This window comes from Prionailurus viverrinus, chromosome E1 (assembly GCF_022837055.1).
Source record: "Prionailurus viverrinus isolate Anna chromosome E1, UM_Priviv_1.0, whole genome shotgun sequence".
NCBI classification, from domain to species: Eukaryota; Metazoa; Chordata; class Mammalia; order Carnivora; family Felidae; genus Prionailurus; species Prionailurus viverrinus.
The window spans coordinates 23,881,766-23,896,471 of NC_062574.1; the positions used below are offsets into that span (position 1 = coordinate 23,881,766).

At 38.0% G+C, this 14,706-nt stretch overlaps 1 protein-coding gene across 13 annotated transcripts in view; it reads left to right on the forward strand.

The window, feature by feature from the left end:
• ACACA (acetyl-CoA carboxylase alpha) overlaps positions 1-14,706 on the forward strand; it is a 281,044-nt gene that overhangs the window by 193,839 nt on the left and 72,499 nt on the right. For all 13 annotated transcript variants that reach the window (XM_047831855.1, XM_047831859.1, XM_047831864.1 and 10 more), the window contains 2 exons: positions 7,354-7,623; positions 12,035-12,132. In XM_047831855.1, the coding sequence (XP_047687811.1) occupies positions 7,354-7,623; positions 12,035-12,132 (368 nt within the window). The remainder of the gene's footprint in view (positions 1-7,353; positions 7,624-12,034; positions 12,133-14,706) is intronic.

A 14,706-nucleotide genomic window follows, 5' to 3' on the forward strand; every position in this document is an offset into this window, starting at 1 on the left:
CCTTTCTGTGTCGCTGGTGTTACTCAGCGAGAAAATGACATCTCAGGGCAGAATTCTAATCACTGTTTGGAGCATCAGAAATAATGATCACCTCTGATCGGGGGTTGTGAATAATTCATTCAGTTTGATTTTCACATCCTGTCCAGTGATACTTTTCAAACCAAATGTGTTTCTACAGGAAAATAATGGTCCCACTTCTTATGGAAATACTGTGGCACAAATCATTTTACCCACATAAAAACAGTTAAATAAGACTGTTCTCTTCTGCTTGCTTTCTCCTCCCCGTTCCCTCCTCCCTCACTTGCGTGTGTTTATTCCAGAATCAGACAGTGACCAAGGAAATATTTTCTTCCTTAGAACTTGTATAAAGCAGACATTTATTTCTGCTCATCCTCAGCTTATTCACAGTAACTCTTTTGATCCTCTCCCCTTTTTCCCTCACCTTAGTTTAGGTTGGTAACCCTAAACCTAAGAAGCCTGTATTATCAGAAATAATCTGAAATTACATATTTTTAAACAATTTATGGCTGTATTAATGAACACATAATTGGCAGGAAGTGCCTAAAACTATTTGGTAAGTCAGTGGTCAGAGAGGAAGCTTGTGTACTTCCAGGGCCACGGAGCCTGAGTCTGAACCTCCTTAGACCATAAACCCACCCACACTTGCAAACCCTCTCAGGCTGCTGCCCTTTTGTTGTTTCCTTAGCCCTTAGTCCTGGAATGTCATTTTCACTAGGTTTCACCTGCATGAAAGCACTGGAGGGAGAGAGAAGCCGGAACAAGGGGATTCAGTGGTGGAATTTCCTTTGGTTGTTATTTTTCAGTTCATATACTAGGAAACCTGGGCATAGGTGAAATCAGTGAATGTCACATTCCTAATCACATTGTCACACTTGTGTATGCTTTTATAGTGATTGCAGAATTTTCAATAAAAAGTCTCCATTGTGTGTATTAATATAGATAGACGCATCTATATAAAGTAATTTGACTGAGAAACTTACGGTGTCCTAATTAAATGGGGGGAAAATATGACTGCCTTCTGAAGTAATGACCCAATCCTCTGAGATGAAGCTATTCTTAGATAGAATATTTTGAACCATTTTTTCCTGAATGTTGTGACCCTTTCTCTCTCTCCCTCCTTTTCTCTCTCTCCCTCTCTCTCTCTCTCTCTAAATCTAACAAGGGCAGGGGGAAGCAGTTTTCAACCTACTTCTCATCATCAGACAGAAAGTATTTTGCATTCAGAAACCATTTCCAGTATCAAATTCAATTTTGTCAAGTGATTAGTTGAGTTTGGTAGAGAATAATTTAAAAACACAAAGCTGGAAATGGCCGGGGTGCTTCTACGCTGAAGGAGAGCAGTTGCTCTTCCCAAGTTGCAAGCCCTCTTCCAGTGACTGTGCACCACAAGGTGGATTATTGTGTTACATGTCTTTGCAGCTGTTACAGAGCTGCATCTGTTGACACTATGTGTCCGTATCCCAGACTGCTGGAAGGAACAGGGGAGTGGTTGAACTGATACCTTGCCTGCCTATCAGTGCGAGCGTCCTTTTATGTACATATGTTTGTAAAGCTCTTTAGCCCCTTCAAGATGAAAGGCTCTGTATAAATATAAGCTTTCGATTTTAGTACATGTTTGTAATACATGTGGTACAGTCCTAAATATGTATTTAGCTGATAGGCACTGTTCTTGTCTATTGTACAAATATTGACTTTAAAAGTATAAATATGTATTTAACCATCAGACCAGAAAAACACTGAAGCAGTTACTTCTCAGGTAGAGATATTAATATTGTATAAACCTATATATATATATGTTTACATTCAGACACATCATTGCAGAACATTTCTTTTTTAAAAATGAAATGATAGCCCCAACAAACTAAGGCAGTTCTTGATATTGTCCCTTCCAGGTGGGTCTTGATTTTTAATTTGCATGTGTTTAGCTCTCTCCTTCTAACTTTATATAAATATGATCTGTTGTAGCAGGACTAAAACTTAGAATCAGTTTTGTAAAGTATGAAAAATCCTTAGGCTGGTGAGATAGTTTTCCCTTAAAAAATGTTTTTATTATGGAAATGCTCAAATGTACACTAACGTAAAAACAGTACAATAAGCTACCATGTGCCTGTCACTCAATAAAGAGCTATTTGGTAGTCTTAGTTATCTTTTAAACTTATATTGCATTGATAATTTTATAAACACATTAAGGAAGATTCGGAAAATGGAAGAAAAAGCACCATCCCATCATTCTAAATAATTATTGTCTCATTTTGCTATGTTCTTTTATTTCATTTCTCCCCCTCCACCCCAGTGTGCCTTTAGATGCAGTATTGTAATACTTACTATGCACTTACTGTGTGCCAAGCACTGTTCTAAGGCTTACCATGAATTTAATCCTCACAACAAACTTAATAGAATAGGGTCCTATTGCCCCATTTTACAGATGAGGAAACTGAAGCACATAGAGGTCAATAGCTTACTTAAAGTGGCTAGAAAACTGTTTTGCCTTTCACAATTATTATGATATACAGACAATTTTGTTATACTATCTCTTCAAATATAGTATTACCTCATGGGTATTTTTTTTTTTTTAATGTTTATTTATCTTTGAGAGAGAGAGGGAGACAGAGAATCTAAAGCAGGCTCCATGCTGTCAGCGCAAAACCTGACCTGGGGCTTGAACTCAACAAACCATGAGATCATGACCTGAGCCGACATCAGACACTCAACTGACTGAGCCAACCAGGCGCCCCACATCATGGGTATTTTAAAATGCTGTACCTAGTCTTCATAGCCATCATTTTGCAAGGCTGTACAGGACACTGATGATGACCTTATTAGCCAATTTGCTTCCCTCCCAGAAAGTTTTTATCATGACATTTATTTTTTAACAGTTTATCTTAAAATATTTTAGATTTACAGAAAAGTTACAAAGATAGTACAAAGAGTTCCTATATACCTAATATTAGCATCTTACACTATTCCTGTTGCTCAAATAATCTTTATGCCCACTGAAAGAGGTGTATTAAAATAGATCTAACTGAAACCGTTGATATTTCTAATGTTGACGCTTTGTATAACCATGCTATAATTATCAAAACTTAGAACTAATATTGTTATGATACTAATAAGTAAAATACAGACTTCGTTTTGGATTTCACCAGTTTTTCTACAAATGTCCTTTTTCTGTTCCAGAATACCACATTGAATTTAGGGATCAATGACATTTATGTTTGTGTTATAACTGATGTTCATCTTTCTATATTGTTTCTGCTAACGGCAGTGGCACTAGTCTAGAACATACTTCTGTAATTTCTCTGGTAAAGGAAATTATGTGAACGGTATCTTAAAAAATAAACATACTAGCTATAAAACTAGTTATTTAATTTCTCTATACCTTAGTTTTCTCATGGCAATAATAACAGCTGCTTCTGAATTAATACTAATAATTTGAGGACTTTTTATAATTGGAAACATTGAGGCTTTATGAGGTTAATCTTGATTGATCCAAGATTATACAGGTAGAACAAAGCTGAGATTTGGACCAAGGTAGGCTGACACTCCCCAGCTTAACCTCTTTACTATCAGTACTTGTCAATATGTAGTATAGTACAGCATGTGATAGATGTTCACTCAATGGCAACTGTTACTTTTGTTATTTTTTAAAATGTAGAAGAAGGACTCCTGGGTGGCTCAGTCAGTTAAGCATCCACCTTCAGCTCAGGTCATGATCTTGTGGTGCATGAGTTTGAGCCCTGTGTCCAGCTCTGTGCTGACAGCTCGGAGCCTGGAGGCTGCTTCAGATTCTGTGTTTCCCTCTCTCTCTCTGCCCCTCCCCTGTTTATACTCTGTCTCTCTCTCTTTCTCAAAAATAAATAAACATTAGGGGCGCCTGGGTGGCTCAGTCGGTTGAGCGGCCAGCTTCGGCTCAGGTCATGATCTCACAGTCCGTGAGTTCGAGCCCCGCGTCGGGCTCTGTGCTGACAGCTCGGAGCCTGGAGCCTGTTTCAGATTCTGTGTCTCCCTCTCTCTGACCCTCCCCCGTTCATGCTCTGTCTCTCTCTGTCTCAAAAATAAATAAACGTTAAAAAAATTTTTTTTTTAAATAAAAAAATAAACGTTAAAAAACTGTATTAGAAGGGGCTCCTGGGTGGCTTAGTTGGTTAAGTGACTGACTTCAGCTCAGGTCATGATCTCACGGTTCATGAGTTCAAGCCCCATGTTGGGCTCTGTGCAGACAGCTCAGAGCCTAGAGCCTGCTTCGGATTCTGTGTCTCCCTCTCTCTCTGCCCCTTCACCCCTCTTTCTCTCTCTCTCTCTCTCTCTCTCTCTCTCTCAAAAATAAATATTAAAAAAATATTTTTTAAAACCCTATATTTAAAAATAGAAGAGTTGAATGATGTTTAAGACTGTCACTCTGTGATCCCTAGAGAGATAAGTCATGGACGATGTTCTAAGCCCTTGGTGTTGACTATTTTCTAAGAATCATTTAAAAAGTGAAATGACTATGGAACCAGCAAATATTTATTACTCCCATATTACGTGTAGGGATCCTGCTAGGCACTGGAGGCAATGATATAATGGTTTAGGCTGGCAAGCTAGAAACGGTCCTAGGCAATATATGATTAATTATCAAATGAATTCTCCACATGAAGGTCTTAGTAGGAGATGGAGAAGAAGCTTTAGACTAGGCAAAGCTTTACTAAGGAAATGGAATTTGAATGAATCTTTTTGGAATGGGTAAGATTTGGATAGATTGAGAGGAGAGAAAGGGACAAATTTTGTATGTTGAAGATAATATAATAGATTACCGTTTCGAATAGTTTATTCATCAAACCCATAGGGAGTGTTAATTTTGTATGCGGGGACATTGAAGTTCAATAAAATTATTTTTCTAAGGTCATACAATTGGTAAGTGATAGGGCCTGGATACGGATCCAAGTTAGTTTAACTCCGAAGCCCATCTTTTCCATTATGTGCCCTATTGTTGAATTAGCAATAAAATCTAAATTTCAGGGGCGCCTGGGTGGCTCAGTCAGTTAAGGATCCAACTCTTGATTTTGGCTCAGGTCATGATCTGTTAGCTGTTAGCGCAGATCCCGCTTGGGATTCATTCTCTCTCTCTCTCTCTCTCTCTCTCTCTCTCTCTCTCTCTCATTCACCTGCCCCTGCCTAATGTATGCATACATGAACACATTCTCTCTCCCAAAGATAAATAAACTTTTTAAAAAATCTAAATTTCAGTATAAGTTGAGCAGTGGATGCTTTCTTGGATGTTTATTCATTATGCTTACTCAAAACTTAATCTCTTCTAGTAGGGAATCTCACTATATGAAGACTGGGCTAGCGCTCTCCATTCTGTATTGGTACTTTTTAAAGGTGGGGGGAGGTGGTCGATGAGGAACACACTTTGGAAAGACATTGATAAAGAGTAGTGTGTTCTTGGTGCTGCTGTGTTGACACCTAATTAGAAGTCAATATTGCAAGCATAATGACCTAGCCAATTGCTGAACTGACTGCCCAAGTGACACAGTTAGAGTCCCCAGGTAATAACAGAAGATAAGAGTATTATTTGCCTGTCCAGTGCCACACAGACACAATGTTTGCATTAGCATGCAAATGCTGAAGTAGATTCTTCAAGGCTTGTTTCTAAGCTACTTCTAGCCTAGGTGGCTAAGGTTAATATATCATAAAATTTGGTGTAAAACCAGTCTTCCTAACTACAAATGCATTTAGAGGAAATAGCTTTTCCTTCCTAAAAAACAAAAGAGGTGTTAGGTTAGAGCGCCATGTGAGAAGGCAGGTAAAATATTTCTCCCCACACAGGCATATATTAGCCAGCTTCTTAAAAACCATGACCAAAGTTATCCTGATGTTTGCAGTTTCTCCATGCTGTATTTTGGATGATCTGTTTCTCCTTCCTTTCTGTGTCTTTAATGAGCAGATAGAGTAATACCTTATCTCACAAGGTGATTGGATTTTTTTTCTGTGTATTATATCCATTTTGATTTGTATTTGGCCAATGGTATGATATATTAAATAGCTTATATTTGTCTGTAGGTGTTTCATATATATATTTCTTAATGTGGAGAATCACAAATAGCTATGTGGAAAGCTTCAACCAGCCTGATTACAGTGGATGTGCAATTGGATTGAGGAATGTGTACTCAGAGCTTATGATCACTGGCCCGGTTGAGTCTGGGTGATGCATGTGGCTTTCCAGGGATGCTGCTATTTACATCTGTTAATGGCCCTTCTTGATGGCCGGCTCCCCAATGAGGTGATATGCAGCAGCCTGGGGATGAGGGACCAAGGCTGCAGATGTGGCTGGGCTCCATTAGGCAGGACCAGGAATGCTCATCTGGTAGGCTTTGTGTTTGGGAGCAAGTTGGGGGGGGTGAGAGTGCAGTGGGGGGCAGGAGGGAGACAGAAAGAAATAGGGGGAAAAAAGGAATGGAAAACATTACTTATCCGGGTATAGGGAAACAGACAGGCAGGCATGAAAAACTGCAGCTGTAACTGGGGTATGAGTGAATAGAAAAGAAATGGAACTAGCGAATAAACAAGTAGAAGGATTGACTAGATCTCATATAGAAGGGGATTAAAAGAAGAGAGGGCTGTGAGGGTTTGGGAAGAGACGTGTCACCCCTGCCTTTGAAGTCAATATCATTTATTTGTGTGGCTGGTCAGATGCTACTGAACAGAGAGTAGAGATTTACATATATCATTCCTTGCATGCTTTGGTATTGTGGTGCTGGGAGAAAGTGGCAAGAGATGCTCAGAGCGAGGATGCAATGTTGAGCTATAGTGAATTCTTGCAGAGGATACCTGAAGCTAGCCAGTAAAGAATGTTGCTGTTATTCCTATCAAATGCTGGAGAACAGTCAGAGGACCCAGGATCACAGAAGTTGTATAGTCCATGAAAGATGATTCTCCTCTCCTCTCATGTGTAAGAAGTTTCTCAGAAAGAATCTCACTGAAGATGGAACTAGTGTCTTAGTAGATAGGGTAGCAAGCTAGGGAGTTTTGGATGTAATTCCCTGCAGCATGGCATTCTCCCACACGTATCTTGGGTGCATTTAGACTTTGGTTTTTCCTTCTTTTTTAAGCAGGTCCAAAGAAGGAATTGAAACAACTGTGAAATACATAGTAAGCCAGCTGTTCTCACCATAACCTAGAGAGGTATGCTAGAATGTTTGTTATAGTTTCCCACAGGAAACTTGGCTCTTTAACAGGGCATATCTTTACATGGAGGCTGTGTCTAGGTATAGTCTGATACCTTCATGGAGCCTGAAAAAAAATTCTACAGGTAAGAGGCTTCTGTTTATTTGTTTGTCTGTGCCTTTGCAGATTGGCATGGTAGCTTGGAAAATGACCCTTAAAAGTCCTGAATATCCAGAAGGCCGAGATATCATTGTTATTGGCAATGACATCACATACCTAATTGGGTCCTTTGGGCCCCAGGAGGATTTGCTGTTTCTCAGAGCTTCTGAGCTTGCCAGGGCAGAGGGTATCCCACGCATCTTTGTCGCAGCCAACAGCGGAGCACGAATTGGACTGGCAGAGGAAATTCGTCATATGTTTCACGTGGCCTGGGTAGATCCTGAGGATCCTTACAAGGTACAGACTAAGAAAAGATAAAACTTCAAGACAGTATATCGTGTTGTGTATGTGTGTGTGTGTTGTGTGTGTCTACACGTGTAAAGAGGTGGGGGAAAGGGAGAGGTTTAAGTTCAAAAGTCCGCATGCACAGTGAGCTATAACCATGTTGGAGACAAATTGTGTCTGAATATATTCACCAGGTTTTTTCTCCAGCTTTGAAACAGATTGCTGTTTCTTGAGTTGAACACCAGAAGAAATAAATACGCATGCATCATGGGACATGTTAAGCCAGAAATGCCTATCTTTAAACTATTCCACTGTGGCTTCCATGACTTAATGGTCATTTACTAAAGCGCTTATATCCTCAGCTTCTTCTCTACTTGAAATCTGCCTGTCCTCTAAAGACTCTGCTTTCCCTTGCTGTCTTACAGAGTGATTGATCTCTGTCTTTCTCTTGTACCACTGAACCTAGAGGGGGAAGAGTGTCTTCTTTGTGCCTCATTGCTACTTTCAGACCCTTTTCCCTTCTTTCTCTCTGAAAACCCCCATATATATATATTTTTTTTTTTAGTGTTTATTTATTTTGACAGAGAGCAAGAGAGCAGAAGAGAATCCCAAGTAGGCTGCACACTATCAGCCTACTGTGCTCACAAACCATGAGATCATGACCCAAGCCGAAATCAAGAGTCAGGTACTTAACCAGCTGAGCCACCCAGGCTCCCCTGAAACCCCCATCTTTGAATTTCATGTCATCAGACTGTGCCAAACCACCACTTATTATAGTGGTCCCCAACTCTGGTCACTCCTCATTCTTTGCATCTTTTAGTTGCTGGCACATTGTCATTCTCCAATACAACTAGCCCTGTTATAATTCTTAGTGACTTCTATATCCATATAGATGATCCATTCCATAATCCAGCATCTTAGATCCTTGACTTCCTATCTTTTACTCCAGCTCAGCCTCTTCTTCACCATAATCTTAATTTCAACCATCCCTTTCTTTGCCACCCCTTCATCCTATCTTTCCCACTCATTTTCTGTAGTATACCAAGCCCAGCAATCCTTTGAACCCTCCAGAATCTGCAACTGTTGATCCTACAACCTTTCTTCTGTCCTTCACTCCCTCTTTACATCCTAATTTCATTCCTGTCAGCTTGCATTCCAAGTTCAATCATAGGTTAATCATATTATAATGACCACATTTTCTACACCCTCAACTTTTTTCCCTGTTTCCTCATCCTCATTCTGCTTACTTTATCTCTTTACAAAAACCTTGTGTAAATCCAGTACTCTCCATGTACTCACATACATGAACCTGCATAGCTGAACACTGATGGAGAAAAATACCCACTGCTGTTGACTGGTCTTACTTTCAATTCAAGTTTATGAACTTGAACAATGGACAGTTTCACATCTTCCCCTCTCTCCTTAAAACTCCAAAACCCTCTTGCTCCATCCTCCTCCTTAGCTAACGACCTTGCTCCCCAGTTCACTGAGCAAATGGAAGCAATGAGAAGAGAGCATCCACAAGCTCTCACGTATCTGCATCTGTGCCTTTATTCTCTGCCATCTCCCTGTACTCTGGATGGACAGTCCCTGCCCCTGTCCAAAGCCAGTCACTCCTCTTGGACATTTACCCTTTCCATCTTAAATCATCACTTTTTCCCTGTACCAAATCTACCCCTTTAGCTTACAAATACTTAGCCCCCAATCACTACCTTTATTGACAGCAAAGCTTCTTAAGAGCATTGTCTCTTCTTGCTATCTCCAGACACTCTCCCCTCACCTCAGGTAGGCTTGCACCCTCACCGGCGCACTGTACTGCTTTTGTCAGGGTCACCATGGATTCCATATGGTTAAATTCTGTCATGAATCTTAGTCTTCATTTCAGTTACTCGATGCCATAGCAGCATTTGACACAGTTGGTCACTCCTTCATCCTCGAAATACTTTGTCCTCTTGGCTTCTAGGGCCCAGAGTCTCCTTTTTAGCTTCCTGACTGCTCCTTCTCAGTTTTCTTTGCTAAAACATCTTGTCAATGTAATAGTGTTTCAGAGGATAATGGAAATATTCTAATATTTTGATTGTGGTGGTGATTACACAAGTGTATACATTTGTCAAAACTCACCAAACTGCAGTACATAAAATCAAAGAATTTTATTGCACGTAAATTATACTTAAATAAAATTCCTATTAAAAGTGTATGGAAATCATTGATGACTACTCACAGGTACAGTGTTTCTTTTTGGGGTGATAGAAATGGCCTGGAATCAGAGAGTGGTAATGGTTGCACAACATCAGGATATACTAAAAACCCTTTAAAATGGCCAGTTTTGGGGTGTTTGGCTGGCTTAGTTGATGAAGCACTCAACTCTTGATCTCAGGGTTGTGAGTTCAAGCCCCATGTTTGGTTGTAGAGATTACTTAAAAAAAAAACAAAAAACAAAAAAAAAACACAGTATTGTGTGAATTTTAACCCAAGACCCTATATAAATTGGTCTTCCAATACCACCCTGCCCTCATTTCTTTCAGACAGTCTCACTCCACACTGGCTTCAACGACCTCCTTAAATATTTCTGAGGCACACTCATGTCCCTGCACTTCTGCACCTGCAGTTCCTTCTGCTTCGAATATTTCCTCTCCCAGCGCCCCCATATCCTCATGTCTCATTTCCTCCACTCTTCAGTGAAGCCACTTTCAAGGAAGACTTCCCTGGGCTTTTCTTTCTACAAGTTCACATCTCACAACGCTCTGTCTCCCTCTCGACTCTGTTTTTTTTACTTAAACAGTATTCTCATTAACATTATATGTTTATTTATTTCTGTCTCTCTCGCTAGAGTATAAGTTCCATAAGGCCAGGAAATTTTGTCTGTTTTGTTCATTCCTGTTTTTCCAGTGCCTAAAACAGTACCTTTCACATAAGAGGCACTCAATAAATACATGCTGACTGGCATACTAAGGACCCTCCACACTACAAGGTTCTTGTCATAAGTCATACAAATTCAGTGACAGATTCATGTCTTCCAGGTTGTGCTCACTGTGGGACAAATTCATTGAGTTAAGTGGTGGCATAATTTCTCACAGTATTTAAAACATCTTCCTCGGGGCGCCTGGGTGGCGTGGTCGGTTAAGCGCCGACTTCAGCCAGGTCACGATCTCGCAGTCCGTGAGTTCCAGCCCCGCGTCAGGCTCTGGGCTGATGGCTCAGAGCCTGGAGCCTGTTTCCGATTCTGTGTCTCCCTCTCTCTCTGCCCCTCCCCCGTTCATGCTCTGTCTCTCTCTGTCCCAAAAATAAATAAACGTTGAAAAAAAAATTAAAAAAAAAAAAACAAAACATCTTCCTCTGTTTACCTTTTTTTTTTTTGCCTGAATGACTAATTCCTTTAAGTTAAACACATGTATCCTGTAACTCTATTTTGTGAGCATGTGTGTGTATTTGTAAAAATAATTACAAAAAGCTAGTATAAATTTTTAAATGTAAATGGGAATTATAAGTTGTTTATTTAAAAATGCAAAAGGCAGGGGCACCTGAGTGGCTCAGTCAGTTAAGTATACGGCTTTGGCTCAGGTCATAATCTCATGGTTCTTGAGTTCGAGTCCTGCCTTGGGCTCTGTGCCAACAGCTCGGAGCTTGGAGCCTGCCTCAAATTCTGTGTGTGTCTCTCTCTCTCTCAAAAATAAACAAGCATTAAAAATTTTCTTAATAAAAAATAATAAAAATGCAAAAGGCATGAATTCAGTATTCATTGATGATTATCACTGTATATGATGATTATCACCGTATAGAATTCTGGTTTTAATATTGCCTTCCCATTTTTGTGATCCTCTCAATTATCTCTTACCATTTACTTTCTTTTTTTTTAAATCTGTTTATTTATTTTTTGAGAGAGCATGCACACATGCACATGAGTCGGGGAGGGATAGAGAGAGAGGGAGAGACAGAGAATCCCAAGCAAGCTCTGCACTCAGCACAGAGCCCAACGTAGGGCTTGATCCCATGAACTGTGAGATCATAACCTTAGCTGAAATCAAGAGCTGGACACTCAACTGACTGAACCACCCAGAAAACCCCATTGGATTTGAAAAAGCAAATAATACTATTCCACACATTTCTTTAATTTTGTGTTGATATCATTAATAGAGGTGGCACAAAATATCAGAAATTACCCTTTAAAAACCTGATGAAAATGAAATGGTTGGAATATATTCGCAGTTGTAGCTACAAGATAGCTTAATTCAAAGACAGTCAGTGACTAGAGAAATAGGCACCTCCATCTTTCAAAGGAGAACTGTCTATGCTAGTATTCTGTTAGAGTGATGTGACAATTTAAAGCTAGCTTTGGAACAAGCTGTGTTATGCATGCTTTGCTATGTCCTCTGGTTATGTGATGATGGCAAATAATGAGTTAAAAACTATTTGTACTTCACAGGGATACAAATACTTATATCTGACCCCTCAGGATTATAAGAGGGTCAGTGCTCTCAACTCTGTCCACTGTGAACATGTAGAAGATGAAGGAGAATCCAGGTAGGTGTATATGTATCAGAATTATTTAGCCATGAATTTAGTCATGAATTAAAGAAAGGTGAATATGATCATTTCTTCCTCACTGTCCTGCTGATCATGACCTTGAAAGAGCAATGAAGATTGCTTATTATATAATCTGGAGGTCCGAGGTTTGTATCATAGCTCTACCACTAATTAACTGAAAGACCTTATCTTACTGATTAAGGTTTTTAAATTATGTTTATTATATTTATTCATTTTAGAAAAGTTGGAATATCTAAACAATCATGAAGAAATAAAAATTAGCTACAAACCTACTGAGAAAGAACGTTATTAATGTATACTATAGTCTTGCTGTCTTTTCTGTATATATATGACTTTGTTCTACATAATCAGAATCACAATAGAAAAACTCTTTTGTTATTTGCACTTTTCACTAAAAACTATTTTGGGGAAATTTTGTATATTCTTAAAATATTATTTGAGAATATGTTTAAGGGCTTGATAATATTTTATGATAAAATTTTATTTATTTAATAATAAAATAAATTTTATCTTTTTTGAACATTCAGACTATTCCAACTTTTTACTACTATATTCCTCAGCTGAGTGTTCTTTTAAATAAACTTTTAGGAATATCTATCATTATTCCCTTTGACCTATCTAAAAAGTAGAATTACTGGTCAAAAGATATGTCCATTTTAAAGATATTTTTGATAATTTCAGATTGCCCTCCCAAGATCCGTACTCCACCAGCAGTATATGACAGTGCATTCTTCCCCTTTAATTTTTCTCCACTCTTGCCAATATTGATTATTGTCAATTAATAAAATAGGATAAAAATAATAATTATTTTAACTGGTATTTTTGAATACTAGTGAGGTTTACCATTTTTACAGTCTGTCTGCAAGTACTTTCAGAATGTTAATCAACTATTACAATACCAATTATTGAGTAATTCGTACTTTCCTCACTTTTATAATAATCTTAATTCAATTACTAGGCTTTGTATCAGTTTTTTGTGCTATTCTTGAGGTAATGCCACATTATTTTAACTGTTTTAATGGGGCAGATTTCCTCGCATTCTTAATTTTTCCCCATTTTATTGACTCTTTTTGTCTTTTTGTATTAGTTTCATTGTTTTTAATTACCAAAAACTTTCCATAATGATTTTGATTCAAGTTACATTAAGTTTATTAATTAATTTAGGAAATCTGACATCTTCATAATTATTAACTCTTCCCAAGAAAAAACATGGCACGGTTTTCCTTTTTTCAACTGTATTTTTAAAAATTTTGTGGTTTTCTTCATATAGGTTATGCTGGAAGTTCCCACTCTGTCTTGGTTCATAACACCCTTGCTGTTTCAATAATTTTTTCACAGCAACTTTGAGCTAAAAGATATACCTAATATTTCTGTTTATTAAGTAGTCAGACCCAGAGAACTTCATAAGTATTTATACTCTAATAAATTAATAGTTATTTGAAAATATAATACACATAAATTGAAAGTTTTTTCACTTTTAAATAATTACAGTTACTTACTAATGGGATATTTGCATCTATATGAACTCTCAAAACTTAGATTTAGCTCAGATATAGCCACCATTGTTTCTTGTTCTGCATTGATTTTTGTGTAGGACTTGGTTTTTTTGTTTTTGTTTTTATTTTTCCAGAGAAACTGTGAAAACCCAGCATTGCAAAGATAAAACATTGTCAAAAGGAATGTAGCATTATGTAATGTTTAAAAATGAACCACGTAATGCTGGTAGTTAACATGGGATCCAACAAATATTATATATCAGAGTGTTTCTCTAAAATATTTAAAATATCCTGCAGTGCCCCTGGCAGTTGACTGTGTCACCTGAGGTACTGTGGTGCACAGTGTAGGTACAAAATGGAGTTTGCCATTTTTAAAATGTTTATGCCTAAATATTGTGCATTTTTAAAATTTATTTTTTTATTTTTAATTTTTTTATTTTAGAGAGAGAGAGTGGGAGCAGGGGAGAGGAACAGAGGAAGAGAGAGAAAGAATCTTAAGCAGCTCCAGGTTCAGCATGGAGCCTAATGTGGGGCTCAGTCCCACAACCCTGGGATCATGACCTGAGCCAAAATTAAGAGTCAGACGTCTCTTTAACCAACTGAGCCACTCAGGCACCCCTATTTTGTATCTTTTCTTGCTATTCTGATTGGGATTCTCCCTCCCCATTATATTTTTTAACTCTTTATTACTGATATTTTAGAAAGCTATTGATTTTACATATTTTTTTGTTAAAGCAAGTCATTTTTCTTCTCTGAGTTTTAGTTTCCCCATCTGTAAGATGAAGATCAAGTAAATTAATATTTGTAAAGTTGTTGGCACAGCACTGAGTACATAGTAAGCAGTCAAAAATCCTGGCTGCTATTATATGTAATAATGGAGAGGATATTACCTATCACACTGGATTGTTGTGAGGATCAAAAATTTTATATATATATAAAATACTATCTATCTGTATATCTATATATACCCTATACAAAGTGTATACACTATATATGTATTACACTATACAAAGGTTTTTATTACAAATAACATTAAAATTTGGTACTACTTTAA